General features: G+C 36.7%; 1 protein-coding gene across 2 annotated transcripts in view; it reads right to left on the reverse strand.

Annotated features, from left to right (window-relative positions):
* Nucleotides 1–20,560, reverse strand: part of LOC145999049 (protein HID1) — a 50,104-nt gene extending 29,544 nt beyond the window's left edge. For both annotated transcript variants that reach the window (XM_083135987.1, XM_083135986.1), the window contains exons 1-11: nt 20,457–20,560; nt 17,322–17,535; nt 14,260–14,414; nt 13,271–13,324; nt 11,351–11,519; nt 8,952–9,196; nt 6,263–6,460; nt 5,741–5,831; nt 2,020–2,145; nt 1,452–1,556; nt 27–191 (exon numbers count right to left, since the gene is read on the reverse strand). In XM_083135987.1, the coding sequence (XP_082992113.1) occupies nt 27–191; nt 1,452–1,556; nt 2,020–2,145; nt 5,741–5,831; nt 6,263–6,460; nt 8,952–9,196; nt 11,351–11,519; nt 13,271–13,324; nt 14,260–14,414; nt 17,322–17,535; nt 20,457–20,522 (1,588 nt within the window). In that variant the 5' untranslated portion in view covers nt 20,523–20,560. The remainder of the gene's footprint in view (nt 1–26; nt 192–1,451; nt 1,557–2,019; nt 2,146–5,740; nt 5,832–6,262; nt 6,461–8,951; nt 9,197–11,350; nt 11,520–13,270; nt 13,325–14,259; nt 14,415–17,321; nt 17,536–20,456) is intronic.

A 20,560-nucleotide genomic window follows, 5' to 3' on the forward strand; every position in this document is an offset into this window, starting at 1 on the left:
AACATTCCGGAAAAAAAGTTACTTACCATCAAACTGGTACTGAATAATGTTGTTGAATATTTCCAACAGGAAAAAGACTAGATGATGGTTTGTTGGGGACGAAAACAAAAACCACGGTGTGCTGAATGCTTCCAACAAGTGAAGCAATTTTGTACTTGCTACCATAGACAAGGTTTTCAAGTATGGCGACACTGAAACAAGAAAGGTAAATAATTAGTGAATAAAGCTGGCATATATGCAATGAAAATATACTCAATTCTCAGTATAGTATTTCCGTTGCTTTGCTGAAAGAGATGACATTCATTTTGTCTACGCTCAGTAAATTTTATCACATATTAATTCATCATGTTTGGACATTCATGACTTGCACACATGTTACACTCAAAGTATCTTGTTTTCTTAATCTCCAAAATTTATAAATGAAATATATTAAGGTTGTGTCAGTGGTATCAAAAAGTATCACTTGAAAATAATCATTGATACTGCCAAAACTTTTCTGAAGTCTGGAAATCCCATGGGTCTGCAAAAATCCTGAGCCATACTTTCGAGGGATCTAAATGTCTAGAAATTAAGCAAAAATGTATAATGGGACCCATAAGCATGGGCGCTCGCAGAATTTGTAGGGTGTGCACCCAATTTATAATCATAGTTTTGCTAACATCGAATACTTTAAGAAGCTTGCTATTTTATGCTTGCTCAAACACATTACACATACTTCATTCTAGAGTTGAGTTGAGTTGGTGTTTTAAGTCCACTTTATGCACAGTAAGGCTAATCGGGACTGGACCTACAGTTTAAAGTGGGATCCGAACCACTTGTGCCTCCACCAGGTATCGAACCCGGGACCCCTTAATTACAAGGCGACGACGCTACCACTTCATTCTAGAAAAGTAAATATGTAATTTAAGACTGATTTACTCTAGTCTAACATCTAACTAAACACACATGCTGACATTGAGAGATGCTGATAAAAAGAAATGGTAGAGCGAGAATAACAGAAATGTAGAGTTTAGACTAAGTACAACACGGGTTGAATTTAAATTGTTAAAAAAATGTAATAAGTTTTTAAGACACAGTAAATAGGTTTTTTAAGCCCAACTTCATGACACATCAAATGACCCCTCGGACCCCATAGGTTGAGAAACAATGATCTACAGAAATATTACACTGGTAAATCTTACATTTCCATTACTGTAAAATTTCAATCTGGAAAATTAAACATTCTCAAGCTAACAGTTCTGCAAATAGTAACTACTTTTTTGGACAAAAATGTACACAGATTTTTTTCATTATTATTAGGTGCACTATCTAACCTGAGAGAATTTATAACCAATAAGATAATTTATAGGTTCCTGCAACATCAAATTATTGCCATCAACAGGAATCAAGAGTATCACACCCATAAGAATTTATACTGTTTTTCATATACTGAGCTTGAAAGAAAAACTTACCATTTACAAGGATTGTCAGCAGACAGTCAAACAGAGGCTGAAGACGTTGGTGACCTGTCGTAATGATCTTGTGGAAAACAGTGATCAGCAGGTCAGCATGGGTGCCTGAAAACATGCAGTTATTACACACGTGAGATGATTAAACAATAAAATATTTGAACAAATACTAATGATTGATTTTAATAGTGATTCTCTAATATTTCCTATGTCTTTAAGCAAATTTGATGCTACATTTTATGTTTTATTGCCTATTGATCTCCCCATTTTATACTTGTTACGTCTAGTATAAATGATGAATATCAATCATAGATTCTTTTGGAGGGACAAAAAAATATATTTGTAATTGGTGCTGTTCTAGTCAACTAAGAATTACAATATGTATTTTTTGTTAAGTATAGCTAAAAGATTGCTGCATTTGAGTTCTACTCTGAAGACACCTAGAATATTTCTTCTGAAAGAAATAATGACCTGTTGCTAGAATGTGTTCACGAACTGCAAATACAACATTTTTCTATAATTTGCACATTGTCTACAAGGGTCACAACCACACAGCATATACTAAACATACCTGTAAACACCGGAATATCCATTGGTATGGTTGCTGTGTATGGTTTGTTGAGCCTAACCCCAAAATTCCTTTCTCCACTCAGAAGCAGAAGGATGAAAACACCAATATGCATCAGACCAACACGAGCTGAAATACACATAAAACTGTCATGTACATGGGAATTTATGAGCTTAATACACAAAACTTGCATTCCAAAGAGTATTTATCCTAGGTTGTATGTAATCAAAATTTCTGTCCCTCTACTTAATGAATATCTAAACTACAGATAAATTCAATCATTGCTTAATATCAAACAGCATATTCTCTGGTAACACTGTTGAGCCTTGTTTCCATGTTAATAAAACATTAAAATGCTGACCACGGCAAAATTTATTGTATAAAAAATATACACTAAAAACTAGGGATGTGCCGAAGCCAATTACAGATGTATGAAAATCGGCATCGGTATCGGAATCGGCAAAAATCCGATATTTAAACCGGAACAGATTATACTAGAGTTTTTACCTTAATATAAGTTTTATATTCCAGTTTTGTAAGATTTATTGAAAATTTGGTTATGATTCGTCATTATTGTAGAGTTTTTGTAATAAAATTATTGCAAACTCATTCAGAGGATCAACCTAACTATAAATCGGAAATAAAACAGCACATTTGCTGAACCAGGATCTGCTGTTGTATTGGAAATTCAAAAATGAATATTCAAACGTGAAGCAAGTCCTGAGAAAATACTTGGGCATACCTACTGAATCAGTATTCAGTGATTGAGTGTTCAGTGTTGCTGAACAGATTTGCGATAAGAGAAGAAGTAGGTTACTTCCTGAAGTGCTTCCAAATCTCGTGTTTCTGAAGTTGAATCTGGCAGAATAGGAATTCATTTTGCATTTCAAAGAACTGCTGGTGTACTAATGTTTAATCTCTTGAAAATCCATGTTCTTCTTAAAGGTTCACATAACATTTTGTAGATGCAAATGTACATTCGCATCTCTCGAGAATATATATGTATATACATATGATATGCAATAGAAATGTACATAAAAAAAATATTTTTGTCATGCTGAAAATAACATCCCATTTCTGTTTAATAATCTTATGTATCGGAATCGGTTAAATATCGGCATCGGCATCGGTTCCAAAAATTATCGGTGAGTACATCGGCATCGGTAAATTTTCAGCTTCGTCACATCCCTACTAAAAACGTAACGTTTCCACCCTCTAACCGGGTGACAAAAGAAACGGGACATGACATACAATGGGAGAAGGCTAGAAGGATAGGGGGGGAGAAGAGCGAACTAGTGAGGAAGTGGAAAGAGACCAAGAAAATAGAGAAAAAAGGAGAGGAAGAAATAATGAACTGGAATGGGGGACTGAAAATCAAACAAATATTAGCATTGAACACGAATTTATTGGAAAATCAAATTTCGATGCTATGTTTTCTCTCTCTCTCTCTCTCCCCTCCCTCCCTCTCTCCCAACATAGAAGAATGGAAAGGAGTGTTACAAAGAGTGGAAAGGATGAGAGAAAGGAAGGAGGAAAGAAGAAGGAAGAAAGAAAAGAAGAGGGAAGGAGTCCAGGAGATAAGGAATCTGCCCAAGTCCAGACCTTCAGGAATTGATAAGACACAGACTCTCACCAGGTACCTGTCAATCACCTGTCAGGTAGTGTCAATTACATGTCTGGAGATTCCACACTAAGGTATTCCTGACAGGAAATGTTCTCTGATAAGGACTGTCACCTTCCTGCTGTTTTGTGTATGGACCCTGTACTGGGAGTGTATATATAAGATGATGGTACAATCGCTCAGCAATTTATTGCGAATCTTCGTCTGAAGAAGACCCTGTTAAAGGGTGGAAACATTACGTTTTTAGTGTATATTTTTTATACAATAATTCTTGCCTTGGTCAGCATTTTAATGTTTTATTAGTATATTCTTACTTATTATTCCACATGGTGATCTTTCACAAACTTCTCATTTACATCATCAGATCCAAGATGACATTCTTCTTTCAACTTCAATAGGTCTGATGATAGAAACGGAAAAAAGTGCATGATACATCATACACTATGTTTATGAACTGTATATTTGAATAGGTGAAAACCATAATGGTATAAATGAGATTTTTGTAAAAAAAAAAATGAGTTACATGCACTTTGGGTACAGAATGGGGTCATACTTTCGAATAACAGAGTCAAATGCATACCATCCCGTGTACTGTCTATTTTTCACATTTTATTTCATAAAAAAAGGTAAAGGTAAAGTGTTCCCCTGTGCATAGCACCACGCCATGAAGGCGTATAGGGGGTGTGGGGGTAACGCCCCACACTTTCTTGATCCGGTCGTGAGTGGGGGTGATGTGATCAGCATCACGCCCCTGACCGCCTTTACCCCCCAGGGTTTCCCCCAGGTACCCATGTTATTCGACGCTGGGTGGGCGCCGGGGCCGCTTCCACCGTTAGAAAAGTTCCCGGATATGAACCGGCTGGGGATCGAACCCGGGACCTTGAGCATGGTAGTCAGACGCGTTACCGACTGAGCCACCGCGGCCACCACATTTTATTTCATGCAAACCACAATTTTAATAATGATTGAAATGTTTAAATGCATTTTACTCAAATACACAAAATGTTACTTATACCGTTATGGTATTCACCCATTCATTTCTTATTTAGAATTGCTTTTCTGCAACTTTTGGCTAATTGAGAGGATAAGGACAAGTGATGATTAGATGAAATTCATGAAGGGGTCTTTACAAAGAACATCCATGTCCAGGCCAGGGCTCAAACCTAGGAACTTTAGTGATGAGATCGAAAGCTGACAGCTTAACTTGTTTGGACAGTTATCATTACTTTAATAAGTAAGACTGTCCTGCTTACAACACTAAAAAGTGAACAAAACACATTTTCCAGTTCAACCTATAAGATAGTATCTAGCTATAAATAAGTCTGAACCTTACACTACATGATTTCATGATGGATGTGGTAGACGCAGTTTAAGAATTACTTACGTGAAATTTCATATTTCCGCGTTGCACAGTTTAGTGGTATCTCTGTTCCAGATGCCATACCCTTAGTGAATGAAGGCAGTGAGTGAGCCTTCGAAATTAATCGGAAATAACCATTAAATTGTGCACAGAACAAATATGAAATTTCACGTAAGTATAAACTTACACTACACGTCACCAGTATCACATATAGCGTAATGAACTAAAGTGCAAATACATAACTTAAATAATGATATGAATTTTTTTAACCCACCTGGGTTGGTCATCAGGATTGGGAAAGACTTCATTGATTGATTGATATGGTTCGTCTTACTTTACCCACTTTTGGCTAATTGCGAAGATGAGAATGAGGGATGGTATGATGAAATTGATGAAGGGGCATACAAAGAAAAACCATGTCCAGGCTGGGATTTGAACCTGGGATTCCTGGCGTTGTAGCATGCTGTGCTTACCATTCGATCCAGAGGCCGGCTGGAAGAAGTGAAGGCCACTGGTAACTGCTAACCACTCTGCCACTGAGGCCAGCAGATTGGGAAAGAAATAGTATGAAAAGGTACATGCCTACACTTCAATCTTTTACATAGTATCTTGTGTGGTATAATTAATTTCCTTATTCCACTCATGTGAAACTCATTAAATCCATTTCAACTTGAATCAAATACACCGATGGGCAGTTTCTACACAACTTTATGTGACCGTAAATTTTTGATAGCTGTACTTACATTGGTCAGCTCTTGAATCATTCAGATGGTACAGAATTGGAACAAGGACTTCCAGAACATCGCTGCTCTTCAGTACATAGTACAGGAATTTCTGGAAGCAGACAAAAATCGATTAGTTGCTACATGCATCAATTTTTGGTTTTAATGAAACTTATGTTTGGTTTGATTGCTGTATTGCAAATGAAATAAATAGTATTACCATGTACATTATCATTCAAAAAAAGTACACGTTATTATTATTACTCCTCTTTTGTTTTACATCTCTTTCTGGGGCTTCATGCGTGTAAACTGCTGTTGCCTGTGATAACAGTAAAAATAATAATAATATGGAATGATGGGATAAAGGCAGCTTGAGCACGGTGCTGGTCACATCACCTGCAGCAGTGCAGAAATCAAGAATGAGTGAAGACCTATATGTGTGCCCTTTATGTGCCTTCATGGTATGGTGAAATGCACAGAAAAGCTTTATCGTTTTAAAGAATGAAACGATAAGTATTTATTTAAGAAGCGAACCATGCTCACCTTGTTATAATCACACATCTTCCAGAAGAAAACCAGCAACTCCTGGTGGAACTGCACCTTCTTTGTAGAGTTTGGCAGGTACGTCTGAACAAGGGGATTGTTCAGCAATTTAGTAAAGCCCCTCAGAATAAAGCTGAAGTCTTCATCCCTATGAATCCGTGACAAATAGTTTATGAAGAGGTTATCTGGTATGTTATTCTGCAATAGAAAAAATAATGCACATGTGAGGTGCATTAAAACACAAGACAAAATACAAAATTACATTGGTTTGTACTATGACTCAGAAGAAACTTTATCTTGGTAGATGGTATTAACAATTAAAAAACATGATATTTCGTGTGTAGATGTTTTGCATTAGTTTCTTTAAAAACCTAGCTCACAGTTTTAGAATTACAGCCTGCTCAGCCATAAACTAAACTTTAAATCAATTCATTTAAAAATACATTATTTCCCTTGCCGGTCCCCGTGGTGGAGTGGTTAGCACATCACACTAGAATGCCAGTGGTACCAGGTTCGAATCCTGGCCTGGGCATGGATGATTCGTGAGTGTCCATTCATCAATTTCGTCACATCATCACTCATCCCCATCTTTGCAAATTAGCCAAAAGTGGCACAAAAAGCAAAGTAAAATAAAGCAAATCAATCAATCGATCATTCTTTCTCTTGTAGTCTACGGTTGTTACAAGCATAAAAACACAGTTTTTTGTTGTGTCATTTCAGAATAGCACACGCTCCCTTCATTAGACATTTATTTTTAGTTTGATTAAAGGTACAGTTATAACAATGGTTAAACATTTTTAACAATAAACCAAATCAAAAAAACATGTTACAAGTAAACTAAAGGGGAAAAGATGAGAAATCTGTTGAAAAGAAATTGGTTTGTATTCCATTCCCCAAGGGATTCAAACAATTTTTTTTAGAAGATTTCATTTCAAAATTGTTTTTAGATTACCAAGAAGTTTGGAATGTACATTTAATTAATACAAAATTAGAAAATCTGTACCAGACGTGGAAACCACAGGAATATATAATAATATAAGTTAAAGATGATGTAGGACAAATAACAAGGAAAATGGCATGAACACGATTTGGACATTATAAATTTAAACCCAAGAAAGGATTAGTCAGCTCACATCATTGAGGAGAAGCATATGATTAAAAAGAAAAGGGTTTTAAAAAGAGTGATGGGAAACATAGATTTGAATTATTGTAGATTAAGCAGGCATGCACAAGAGATATACTACCTAGAAATTTTCAGCGAAAAATGCAGGCTCGACCAGGACTCGAACCTGGGTCTCTGACATACCGTGCCATTGCTCTAACCACTGAACTACCGGTAGCACTGGCAGAGACGATTCCACACAGGTAAAACGGCGATAGCGGAAAATCAGGTGAGGCCAGGCCAGCTCGGTAGCTCAGTGGTTAGAGCAATGGCACGGAATGCCAGAGAGGTGGGTTCGAGTCCTGGTCGAGCCTGCATTTTTCGCTGAAAATTTCTACAGAGATTTGAATTTCTGAGAAGCTTTGTTCATTGCAGAACACTGGAATAAATTACACAATGAAAATGGTAACATAGACCCACTATTGAGTTTTTTTTTTCACAAGTGGAGTAAGCCACCATCTTTAAAATTTAATGTAACGGAAAACATCAAGAATATCTGTAAAGGAAATGATGATTTTGTTTTGCCTTATGATATTTGTAATTTTTTAAAACTGAGATTTTTTTTATCTAAAATAATAATACATTAACAACATCCTTTGTATAACTGATTCGTTTTTGTTAAAAAAATTTAACCATTGTTATAACTGTATGTTAATCAAACCAAAAATAAATGTCTGATCTTCTCCTGAAACATCATAACAAAAAACTGTGTTTTTATGCTTGTAATAACCGAAGACTACAAGAGAAATAATTCTACATTGCATACATACAACAAAAATTAAAAATACATGTTTTCATGTATAATGCACATATAATAGAGACTGGGTAAATTATTCTTATATTATTTTAGTATATAAAAATTTATATGAACATAAGCGTTATCATTCCTGTGCCTCCTCAATGGTGTAGTGGTACCATTGTCCCTTTCTAAGCAAGGGGCCTGAGTTCGATACCTGGTAGACATACGTGCTGGTTTGAATCCCACTCTAAATTGTAGGCCAAGTCCCAATTAGCTTTTCCATGCATAAAGTAGACTTTAAATAATATTATAAACAAATAATAATTTGCAATTTTCATGACTGGAGGTTCTCTGATTATGGATATTGTAAATCATCATTATTTTTCATTAATGTATTTACAAAATGCAAAGTAGTCAAAACATTTAAAGTGAGAATTGAGATGCTATTTAATAAGTAATGATTATCTTTTTATAAAAAAACATCATATGCAGCTGTTTTGTGGTTTTACAAACCACTCTGCACACACCATTATGAATAATAAAAGTGGTTTATATTATTTTTTTTAATGTAACATATTGTAAACACAGTGGAACCTCAATTTTAAGTTTTTTCAGTGGACCAAGATAAAAAGCTTTAAGTGCAGTTAAATATAAAAATGCAGGAAAATTCTCTAACATTATGCTGTATTGGGAGAAAGAGAACTAAATGTACAATGTGAGAATATTACAATCCAGGTACCTAAAATCCAGGAATCCCTGTAACACCAAAGGTAAAGATGGCAACGTACCTCTTCCCCTTCCGGACTGCTGGTGTTGGTATCATGATCCATTGTCACTATAAGGATTTGTAAGGCTATGTCGACCAGAGGTTCACGCGAGTCTGTGAACAACAAGTGATTATATGGCACTCCAAGGCCCACAGGATCGTAAGCACACACAATGTTTAGCAGCGATGTGAAAAGAGGGAGGGCATGCCTGTTTTCCGCTGACGTGAAATACTGTATCCACTTGTTGGGTGTTATGTGAATGTCTCCTGAAAGAAAATAAATAGGAAAAAAATCAACTTTTACTTGCAGGATAGGCACCATTTTAAAGTTCACCATGGTTCCTTACATTATTACACGTGTTGGTCACACTTAAAATACCTTTGGTTTAAGAAGTCCCAAGCACTTTCATTCTGGTTTTGATGACTTTATTGTAAAGTAATGGCCAACCTGTTATGGATGTGGCTAGTAATAGTCTTTGTAGCATAGTAGTCTACAAAGCAAGAGATCCCAGGTTTGAATCCTGGGTAAGGCACGTGCATTCCACTGTGTTTCTTCCTTCTATTCATGATCTATCCACATATAGAAAGATAGGGGAAAAAGACAGAAATATACTAAGAAATTAAAAGAAAACCCCTAACATGACCAACAACGTGAAGCACTTAATCTACAATTTCAATATCTACAAGGTGCACGCTCAACAACTCTCTACAAGTGTCATTGTAATATTCTAAGGGAAAAGAACCGTCAGGAAAATCGTTAGTCAACTGAACTGATAGGCTCAAGCTTACAGATCCTGCCTGCAGCATTAAAATCATTGAATTTCATCCTTGACCTAGTATCATGAGGTTAACTAGGAAGTTAAAATATGTAGAATTCTACAATGTAGAAAATATTTACACAGCAAGGGAAAGAAACGTCAATTTGATGCATGCATATGTTGAGTAGTTGACTCACGGTTTCAACACCGAAGATCGATTAATTGAGTTAAAATTTTTGGGTGCTTCAGAATGTATAGCCAATTTGCACCTTCCCAAAGCCAGGAGGGTTGTACCCTTGAACAAATTGGCTCGGTCCAGTCACCACGCGGAGCGGAAATTCTTGAGGTATTCTGCTTTGCAAAATTTATGCCTGAAAGCAAAAAAGATGGCAAAGGCATCCCCAAGAAGGTGCGGCACAGCGTAATGGTTGCCGCCGGGTAGCAAACAAATGGATCTCGGATCTCGGCCTATCTCTGAACCATGAGCAACGAGTGCATGTTGACAGCAGGTGTCATTTACGACTGGGCAGAAATCAGTCGTCTGGCAACACCGATTTATGTACTTGGAAACACTGACATCTGGTGATGAAAATCCTGGGTTTGTTCTTTGGTCATATGGGTTTTAAGTATATAAGGAAATATACCCTTACCTAAAAATCTTTACCTTGGGCAATTGTTACTTCTTTGCGAGTATTCCTTCATCAATTTCATTTCATTATAATTTATCCGCATTACCACAATTAGTCTAAGTACTCAAATATGCTAAATAAGAAAAACTCAAACTACGAGGGTCATCCAGAAAATAAAGACTGTTTGGTTATACAAAATGAAAAACACAATATTTATTGGAAAAAAACAATTCTGTTACATACCTGAAGCTTCTTTCACTTCTCTACAGAATCACCTCCTACGTTTAAACGTTTGTCGTATCTGGGCACGGGCTTCAGAATTCCCATGTTATACTCTTCTGCCGCCAGTTCATTAAGCCAGGTGGTCACTGCATTCTCCAACTCTTCATCACTTCCAAAACATTTACCACCCAGAAACTCTTTCAGCTTAGGGAAAAGGTGAAAATCGCTAGGAAGAAGGTCCGGACTATAGGGTGGATGATCAAAAATTTCCCATCCGAATTGATCCAGCAATTCTTGAGTTGCACCAGCAGTGTAAGGGCGGGCATTGTCGTGCAGAAGCACAATTCCTCCAGAAAGCATTCTTAGCCTCCTGTTTTGGATGGCTCACTGAAAGTTTTCTTAGAGTCTCACAATAACGATTTGCATTGATCGTAGTGCCTTTTGGCAGAAATCCGCGAATGGTCTTTTGTTTGAATGCAGTGACCACCTGGTTTAATGAACTGGCGGCAGAAGAGTATAACATGGGAATTCTGAAGCTCGTGCCCAGATACGACAACTGTTTAAATGTAGGAGGTGATTATGTAGAGAAATGAAGGAAGCTTCAGGTATGTAACAGAATTGTTTTTTTCCAATAAATATTGTGTTTTTCATTTTGTATAACCAAACGTTCTTTATTTTCTGGATGACCCTCGTATAAGAGAAACAAAAAGAATCCATCTGGTAGACCGTACTCTTACGAAACTATCATGTGATGATAACTTAGTGAAAATACGCATTCACATTACACACACACAAGCAAAGAAAATATTTACCAGTAGGTGGTAGGTACATTGTTTCACTGAAGCATGTAAGCAGCAGCTTCAGAAGTTCAGTCCTGTTGTTATCCTGAATAGGATAGTGAGGTGGTGAATGGGCAAAACCAACGCCTGCTTCCCATATGTACTCGCAGCTATCAATTGACTGCAGATCCTCAGCTTTGTCCTGGAACCAACAAATGCACATATAATCAAGAATTCACACAAAACAAGTTGGTGACTAATTCTGTTTCAAATATATTGGTACAGTGGGCACCCTCTGAACTGGCATTGGTTCAACCGGTCGTAGGTTTAAACCGGCAGCTCAGCTGAAGAATTGGTTCAACTGGTCATAGGTTTAACCGGCAGCTCAGCTGAGGAAGTGTTCAGTTTAAAAAATGTGTATTTACTGTACAGTATTACACAGTAGTTTTCTGTGCTTTTTCTCTGCTCATCTTGTGAAGTGATGTACAGTTTAATGTATGTATGTATTTTTAAAGACGTAGTCTACATTTGTTTAGTTTAAAAAATTAATAATGTACGGTGCCTCCTCAATGATGTAGTGGTAATGTTGTCACCTTGAAATAAGCAGGTCCTGGGTTCCATACACTTTGCAGGCAGATAATAGTTCTGATCCCACTTTGAACTGTACATCCTGTTCAAATTAGCCAATCTGTGCATAGAATGAACTTAAAAAAAAAATTAAAATTGTTGATTTGTTCTTCTTGAATATCAATGTTCTTGTTGATTTGAATTTGATTAATATTCCGACTTACACCTTTTAAGTCCAGACATCTCGTAAACTATACAAATTGCAGAATTTCATCACTTCTGTGCTAACATTAGATCTGTGCATTAATCATAGGTTTTAAATATAATTTGATTATTTGATATGTAAATTCAAAAAAAAATATGCTCTTGGTTTCACATGGTATCGCTGCAAAGTAAATCTTACAATTCAAACATATATAACAATCCCAAGTACTTTCTATTTACTTCAAGCATTCGTATTTGCAGGATGTGTTAAGAATATCAGAACATGTTGACAGTGATGCCGCTTATTTATTCCTCAACCCAAAAGATTTAAAAACTATGACACAAGTGGTTGCCCTGAGATAATAAATTTGAGAGCCACTGGAAGTGAATGTTTCAATTCAGGCTTTATGTATAATTATTATAAAATAGCTGGCCAGTTAGTAGGCCATCTGACTGCCTCATGGAAGACCAGAGTTCAATTCTCAAGATGGATGATTTTGGGTGGGGATTTTTTTCCAGGAATGTACACACACAGAGCAGCTCTTGGTTTCACCCAGCATCTGAAAATGAGGGTACCTAGTGGCAACCATGGGTAGATGAAGGTTCTTGGGAGTGTGGTGCTGATCACAGTACCTCCAAAAATGGCCAAGATTGCACACCTTGCCCTACCTTCATGGCATGCTGCATTGAGCAAGTTGTGGCTTTACAAATGTGATCATTCAGGAGATAGTGAATATAAAGTAATGTCAAGGATACATTTTTCTTAATGTTTATTATTTTGAAGATGAACTAAGAACTAAAGGCAATCTCTAGACTTATATCTGCACTCCATAAAATGGGACTGACAATTGGCATGCAAAAATCCAAAATAACTAAAAATAAAACAGAATTTAATATCTTTTGATGTTTAATAGATACATATCTGGGGTCATATATCGCAGAAGATAAGAACATTACATCTGTAGTGAAGCATAGAATAAATACAGCTAATAGGAACTATTTTGGCCTTAAAAACAAGCTAATCTAAATAAATAAGTAGGAAGACCAAAGTAAAACTTTACAACATATTAAAAAGCCCAATAATGGTGTATGGCTTAGCATGTTGGCCGCTTACTAAAGGAAAACAATCTATGCTTAGAATCTTTGATATTAAAGACACAAAAACATGATGAGAATACTTACAGGTCCAGATTTCCTGTTGGAAGCAACTGTGAAGTCTGGGCAAAAGAGCAAATCCTGTAATAAGCAGAAAGATAACTGATAACAAGGGCCAGAATAAAAGATCAAGATTTTGGTACAAAATCTGGGCACATTTCTGGATCAAAAGCAGTATATAAAATGGCATTTCAGTATTAAAATGGTGAATATAACCCTAAATTTGATTTTAGAAACTACATTTATTACACAAAATAAAGATTTTCCTTTTGAAAATACATTTATGTAGTTGTAGTTATCAGAGAATTAAGTTTATTCCTGTGTAAAGGAGTCAATTTTTGCTTCTCAAATATATATACAGCAGAATTAATTAATTTTCCATGATTTGCGTAACTCACAGGATAATTCAGACTTCAGAAAAGGTAAAGTCATTAATAAACTCTAAATTTCATGTTTCACATGACAAAATATAGTAGGAAAATACACGTCTAAAAACATGAAAAATTAACATTATAGTGAGTTACTTCACATTTTGTGCTTCCATCAAAAATGAAATATGCATGCCTCTACTGATAACAAATGAGAAATCACTAGTCAATGGTTACATTAAATACGTAGCTTTTGAACTCAACTAGAATTTATCAGAATTTTATTAGCGCATGTAACTTTTAACACTGATACCAATGCCAATGCAGTTACCAATTTTCACTCATACCAATGCAGATATTTGGAAATCGAAACAATTTAAATCAGTTCAGAATATTTATAATGCTAATATGTAGTTTCTCATAGGAACTATATCACACCGATCTGCCAGAGTTTTGTTTAAGGTATTCATAATTTCACATGAAAGAATCATTTATCACAAAATCCACTTCTCACAATGTTGTTGGACTCCATAAAGTATCAGTCATTATCAGTGATAAAATTCAACTGATACTATTACATCAGTGTCAATACTATTGGCTCAACCATAATTACTATCCAATTTTAAAACAAAATAATGACCAACTTACACAAATAGCATTGATTAACGATTGGGCAAGAGGCATAGATTCTTCCTCATCATCCTGTGATTGGCCAGGAAGGCTGGACCAGAAGAAACCCCGCCAATCAGGATCTTCAAATATGTAAGGGAGGAGTCGAGTGAGGAGACGACAACAGTTAAGCACTGCGAAAAGAGAATAAAAAGCAAGTAAATACTATATAAATTATTTTAAATAAACCATAAGTTGGAGCTAGGAGAAAGGTTGTATTACTCCACGTCTCCATGAAAATTAAGTTTCATGTAAGACAATGCTACACAAAAAGAATTCAATATTGAATATCCAATACGCAAAAAATAATGGCACAAAATAATATTTATTTTGGGAGGTAGACTCAGAGTTTTGATACATACAGGGTAAGATTCATAAGTAATGAGCCTCACTTTATACTGAGGCGTGCGCACCCTGCAGCGCACTCCGCTTGACATGAACGGTGGTGGTGGGTGTTGGCTTCGCAGCGCAACGTGTGTCAGTTGGCTCCCAGCTTTCGGAGCGGTAGCATCGGCCTTAACAGTAGCCCCTATACGGTGGTGCGTGACACGGCGATATGGAAAGTTCGTTAGAGCAATGCTACGCGATCAAATTTTGCATCCGGTTGGGCAAGTCTCCTTCCGAAACGGTCACAATGCTTCAACAGGCGTTTGGGACTAAGTGTCTGTCCTCTTCTCAAGTCAAAAAGTGGCACAAGGCTTTTCGTGAGGGCCGGGAAGAGATGACTGACGAACCCCGGTCTGGACGCCCGACGTCGGCCCGAACTGACGTGAATGTGCAGCGAATGCGTGATTTTTTTAACACGGACCAGCGTTTGAGTCTCTACCAAGTAGGAGAAGCCCTCAACTTATCGGAGACAACGGTGCTTACTACCAGGAAGTCCTGAAAGGGCTGAAAAGAAGCGTCGCGCACAAGCGAAGGGACATCAAGGACAACTGGAAGCTTCACCACGATAACGCCCCCAGCCTTCATCGTCAACGGCTACCTGGTCCAAGTCAACGTTCCTGTGGTACCCCAGCCTCCCTACAGTCCAGACTTGTCACCTCCTGACTTCTTCTTGTTTCCACGCTTAAAATCAGTGCTGAAAGGAAAACGTTTCGACTCCATTGAGGACATCAAAGCAAATGTCAAGGCAGCCCTTGCAGCCATCCCAGAACAGGACTTCGGGGACGCCTTTGAGTCATGGAAAAGCCACCTACAGAAGTGCATTGATGCAGGAGGTGCCTATTTTGAAGACTATTAGTCAGTTGTACCGATCAGCTCAATAAATATGTATTTTTGAACGAAGGCTCATTACTTTTGAATCCTACCCTGTAACTTCCTTTTTGAATCTCGATACACTTAAGACACCTTTGCTATGTATAAAATGGTTTGAAATACGTACAGTATGTAACATTGTTATTCGTACACATAGAATTTCTGAGGAAAAATTGTCATATGTACTAGTAAATATAATCATTTTCATATGTACCTGGAAATTATTTGTGTGAAAAGAGAAAAACACGCAGTTTTATGCAACATTGTTATTCGTACAGGCAAGAGTTTCAATCTTCCTCACATACAGTGCCAACGCTATTCGGGCGATTTCGTGCAGTTTGCAACTTCGTAACAAGTTTGAACATGCAGGCGCGCTCCCCGTCAAGCGGAATGCTGGCGTAGGTATTGTTGTAGGCCTATCGTCTATCTATCCACGTGTTCGAAATGGGCAAAGTGAAGGAACTTAGTTCCGATCTGAAGGATGCTATTATAAATTTGGCCCTTAGAGGTTATTCGTTAAGAAAAATTCGTCCAACAGTCAATCAATCACACTCCACAGTTCAATACATAGTAAACAAATTTAGAGAGGAAGGTTAAACACAGAATGTGCAGAGAAAACCAAAAGAGAGATGGTTGAATAAACGTGATGAATGCTTTATTTTAAAAAGAGTCTGAGAAAACCCCCGACTAAGTGTTCCTCAGTTACGACCCTTAGTAGAAAATATTGCTGGCAAGATGATGTCCGATCAAACTGTCCAACGTGGCTTGTGGAAGCATGGATATCATGGCAGAATACCACGAAAGAGGCCGTATGTAAATAAGGTGAATCGCAGGAATAGACTTTCATTCGCGAAAGAGCACATCCACAAGGACCAGGAATTTTGGGATAGTGTCATATGGTCAGACGAGGCCAAGATTAATATATATGGGTCAGATGGGATAAATAGGGTCTGGAGAAAATAAATAGAGACAATGATTACATTAACACGGTGGTGGGTCATTAATGATTTGGGGCTGTATGACGTACAAAGGTGTTGGTACCATCCAGTTTATTGATGGTATCATGGATGCATATGTCTATTTGAACATATTGAAGAACAATGTAAAGCAGAGTGCCCAAAAGATAGACATGCTGCCTATCTACAGATCCCAACAAGACAATGACAGTAAGCATGAGGCGCGAGTTAACATGAATTGGCTAACATGGAATGTGCCCAAACTACTACAAACACCAGCTCAAAGTCCAGACTTAAATCCCATTGAGCATTTATGGGCAATTTTGAAGAGGCAAGTCCATAAAGCAGGCGTCAAGTCCAAACAAGAGTTAAAAACTGTTGTGCAAGCAGAGTGGAATAAAATAAGCTCTGGAATATGTCGGAAACTGGTTAATTTTATGAAGAACAGGTGTCAAGCAGTAATTAAAGCCAAAGGATAGGCATCAAAGTATTAGAACTGTCAGTCAATTTGCTCTGAATATACTTTTTTCTTTTCTATTATTAAGTGTACGAATAGAAAAGTTGTACAAAAAATGGCATGTTTCTCTTTCAGTTTCATTTAATTTATTATTGTCATTGGTTATACAGAATTTGGGTAAGATTTTATGTTCCTAATGATATTAGTTATTGAATTGTAAAGAAACAATTTCAAAAGAGTGTATTTCCTTTCAGATATTAAAGCATTTTCTTTGAAAATCCGTGTGTACGAATAAGAATGTTACATGCAGTCACTGAAGGGTAGGATTTAGAATCTTCGAATGGCAGCAGTTAACAAGTTAATGTAGTTACCCGTTTGTTGCTCATGCTGAGTCCTACAACTGGAATCAACTGCTTTCACCAGCTTCTCAACGGCTTTGTAACAAAGTGTGGCCAAGTTTGATGGAGCCTCTTCTCTCAAAGCTCTAATTTCAGGAGCTGGTACCAAGGTGAACACATCCTGTACACTTGTTACATTATCAGACCAGAACTGATCCCAGAATGTGTCATCATTTGCATCAATCACCTGCAATTGAACACAAACACATAGAAAATCAACTCAAAATGTAGGGTCTTACGACTACATGTAGCTACAATGCAGATTTAACTTCAAAACTGATTCAATACATTTCAGTTAAAAAAAGAAACAGGCATCATGCTGACAAGTCTCGTCAATTTTGTTTCATCTATATTAACTGGAAAATATTCAAAATCACCAGTTTGTTTACAAACTAGCTATAAAGTGATACCTGTTATTCTTTTAGTGGGAGCATTATATATATCAACCTGGTACTGTAAAACATAGTACCACAATCAACAAATAAAAAAAAAAATGTATGGGGCATTCCACAAAAAGTGATCCTGCTCCATATAAATAACAAAATGAATTAATCTAAAAATTATTAATGGTGGCTGGAGCATGGTGCTGATCACATCATCTCCAAAATGACCAAGATCGAAAATGAGGGCCGTACTCCCACATCTCCTAAATGTGCCTTCATGGCATGGTTCTCTGTGCACTTTAACTTTATTTTCATGGCAATGATATGCAGCTACAATTCTGATGATGAACAGGGTCATCCGTTTGGGATGTCAGAAAAGTAAAATGCTATTAACTAGAAACTATGAACATTTATTGGTTGTAAACGGTACAGACATGTGTAGGAGAGTCGGGAGTTTATGTCACATTAGCACTCAACATGTCCACCATCGCGCATGCGGCACAAATCATACCGGGAATCCATAGCGCGCCACGTGGCACGCAGCATTTCTGGAGTGATTTGCTGAAAGGCAGCTGTAATCATCCTCCGTAGGTCAGCAAGATTCTGTGGTCTTTGTGCATACACACAACACACTGAGCGCATTGTTGTGGTGTAACGACCATCTTCACTCCACTCTGTATCAACACTGAACACTGAGCGCGTGCGTACCACCTCTATACATGCCATCTGCTGATTGCAATATGAACTACTGCTGCGTTGTCTCGCGGAAGTCATTGTTGCAAACTCCCATCTTTGCCATGTACATTACCGCAAATTGCATCGATACATATACATTAACATAAAAGCTTACAGCGTTATACTTTTCTGACATCCCAAACGGATGACCCTGTACTTTATAAACACTTGATTTCTACAATTTATGTAGCACATAAAGTAAAAGTCGTCTATTGTTCCCATACTTTTGTGTTAATTTTGTGGGGACAGTAGCAAACCAACACCCTTTAAATTTATACATTTTTATGTAATCAACAGATTTCAGGGTTTTGCATAACATAAAGTTCATTTCAAGATGCAGAAACCACAAATAAACAAGATGTAGATCAGCTTCACTGATTTTTTTTGGAGCGAATTTACAATATAGAGAAAGTCTCCAATTTTGTTAATTTTCGGTATACTAACTAATTTTGACCTCCTAATCACGAATCTGTTGAAAAAAAACCGGGGGTCACGTCTGAAAATTTGAAAAAAAGCCGATTGAATTTTTTTTATATATAGGTGTATATCCGTAGTTTTACGAACAAAAATGTAATCTCCTGTCATTGTGTCCAACTACGCCGTTGTTTTACAAGAAAATGATTTATGATGTTCAATTCTAGTACGATCCCTATTTTTTTCGATGAATTTAGTGGTGAAATGAGTGCTAATGGAACCTAACCTAACAGGCCTAACCTAACCTCGTGTGAATGGTTCGTGGGGCTACCCGTGGATGGTTTTTGGGGCTAACGTCAATTCTTTGTGGGGCTACCCGTGGATGGTTTTTGGGGCTAACGTCAATGGTTTGTGTTTTTGTTCAATTTCCAGACGTGACCCCCGGTTTTTTACAACAGATTCATGATTAGGAGGCCAAAATTAGTTAGTATACCGAAAATTAACGAAATTGGAGACTTTCTCTATATTGTAAATTCTAGCCTTTTTTTTAAAAACAATATTGTAGTAACATAAATAAATATAGTATATATAAAAAAATGATACATGACAGAATTGTAAAATCAGTGGTAGTCATGCTAGGGTACTGCCCCAGTACTTTTTATGTCTCATAAAATGTAAATCAATATATAAACTTCAAATTTGCTTTATTTAACAGTAATTTGTTTTGTCTAACTAAACAAAACCTAATGTAGAACAATGGCCCCTTTGTTGTATAACAGCAAAATAATTATTATTGTATGATGATGTATTGTTGTTTTTTTGTATGATTGATTGATTCAATGATTTTTCCTTGCATTTTATCTTCCTGGAGATTTATATTCAGGCGAGACATCTGTTAGTCACTCTTATACTTAAGCTGAGTGTAACTAGTTAAACATGATGATAATGAATAATAATAATATAAAATAGTAATAAACATCATGTAAACAACTATGACACCATAGTGTGTAGCTTATTTACTGATACTATTTCATGTCACTGTAATGCAGTATGTACAGCGCCCAATACTATTAATTTTACTACTACACCACTGCATAAAATGACCATCAGCAATGACGTCGTGACATAATAATTGGTACCACATAAAACCATCCATTGCCTCACTAAAACACATCTCCGCAAGCTAAAACAAAGGAAACCCTTCATAAACACAATTTTTCATAAATAATGCAAAATTTTCTAGTTTTCGGAGGGTGTACGGACGATCACCAGCATACTTATGTAAATACTTTGTCAAACGAATACTTTTACCATAATATTGCATTTCTACCCAAATTTGACAAATCTTATTCAAGGAAATATTTAGTAATTGGTTACAGTTTCCCCCCAAAAATAATAGATGTACACAAACAGCTGTCCTTATCCTTTGTTTTGGTTTTACTGGTATGGTGAATGTAAACAGCTGCCATTGTTCCATCAGGTAGTTTATAAAAGAAGGTTCTACAAAAAAATTGTAACTAATCATTGGATTCATAACATTATCTTGTGGTCGCAACAACAATTTTCACTACTTTACCTGAGTTTTTGTTGTTAGATGAACAACTGCTTTACGAAAGTTCAACTTGGTTTCCGTGTTTCCCATCTTTCGTGCAGACAGCTTCTACGTACGTACACATCACA

This window comes from Lepisma saccharinum, chromosome 14 (assembly GCF_977018435.1).
Source record: "Lepisma saccharinum chromosome 14, izLepSacc3.1, whole genome shotgun sequence".
NCBI classification, from domain to species: domain Eukaryota; kingdom Metazoa; phylum Arthropoda; class Insecta; order Zygentoma; family Lepismatidae; genus Lepisma; species Lepisma saccharinum.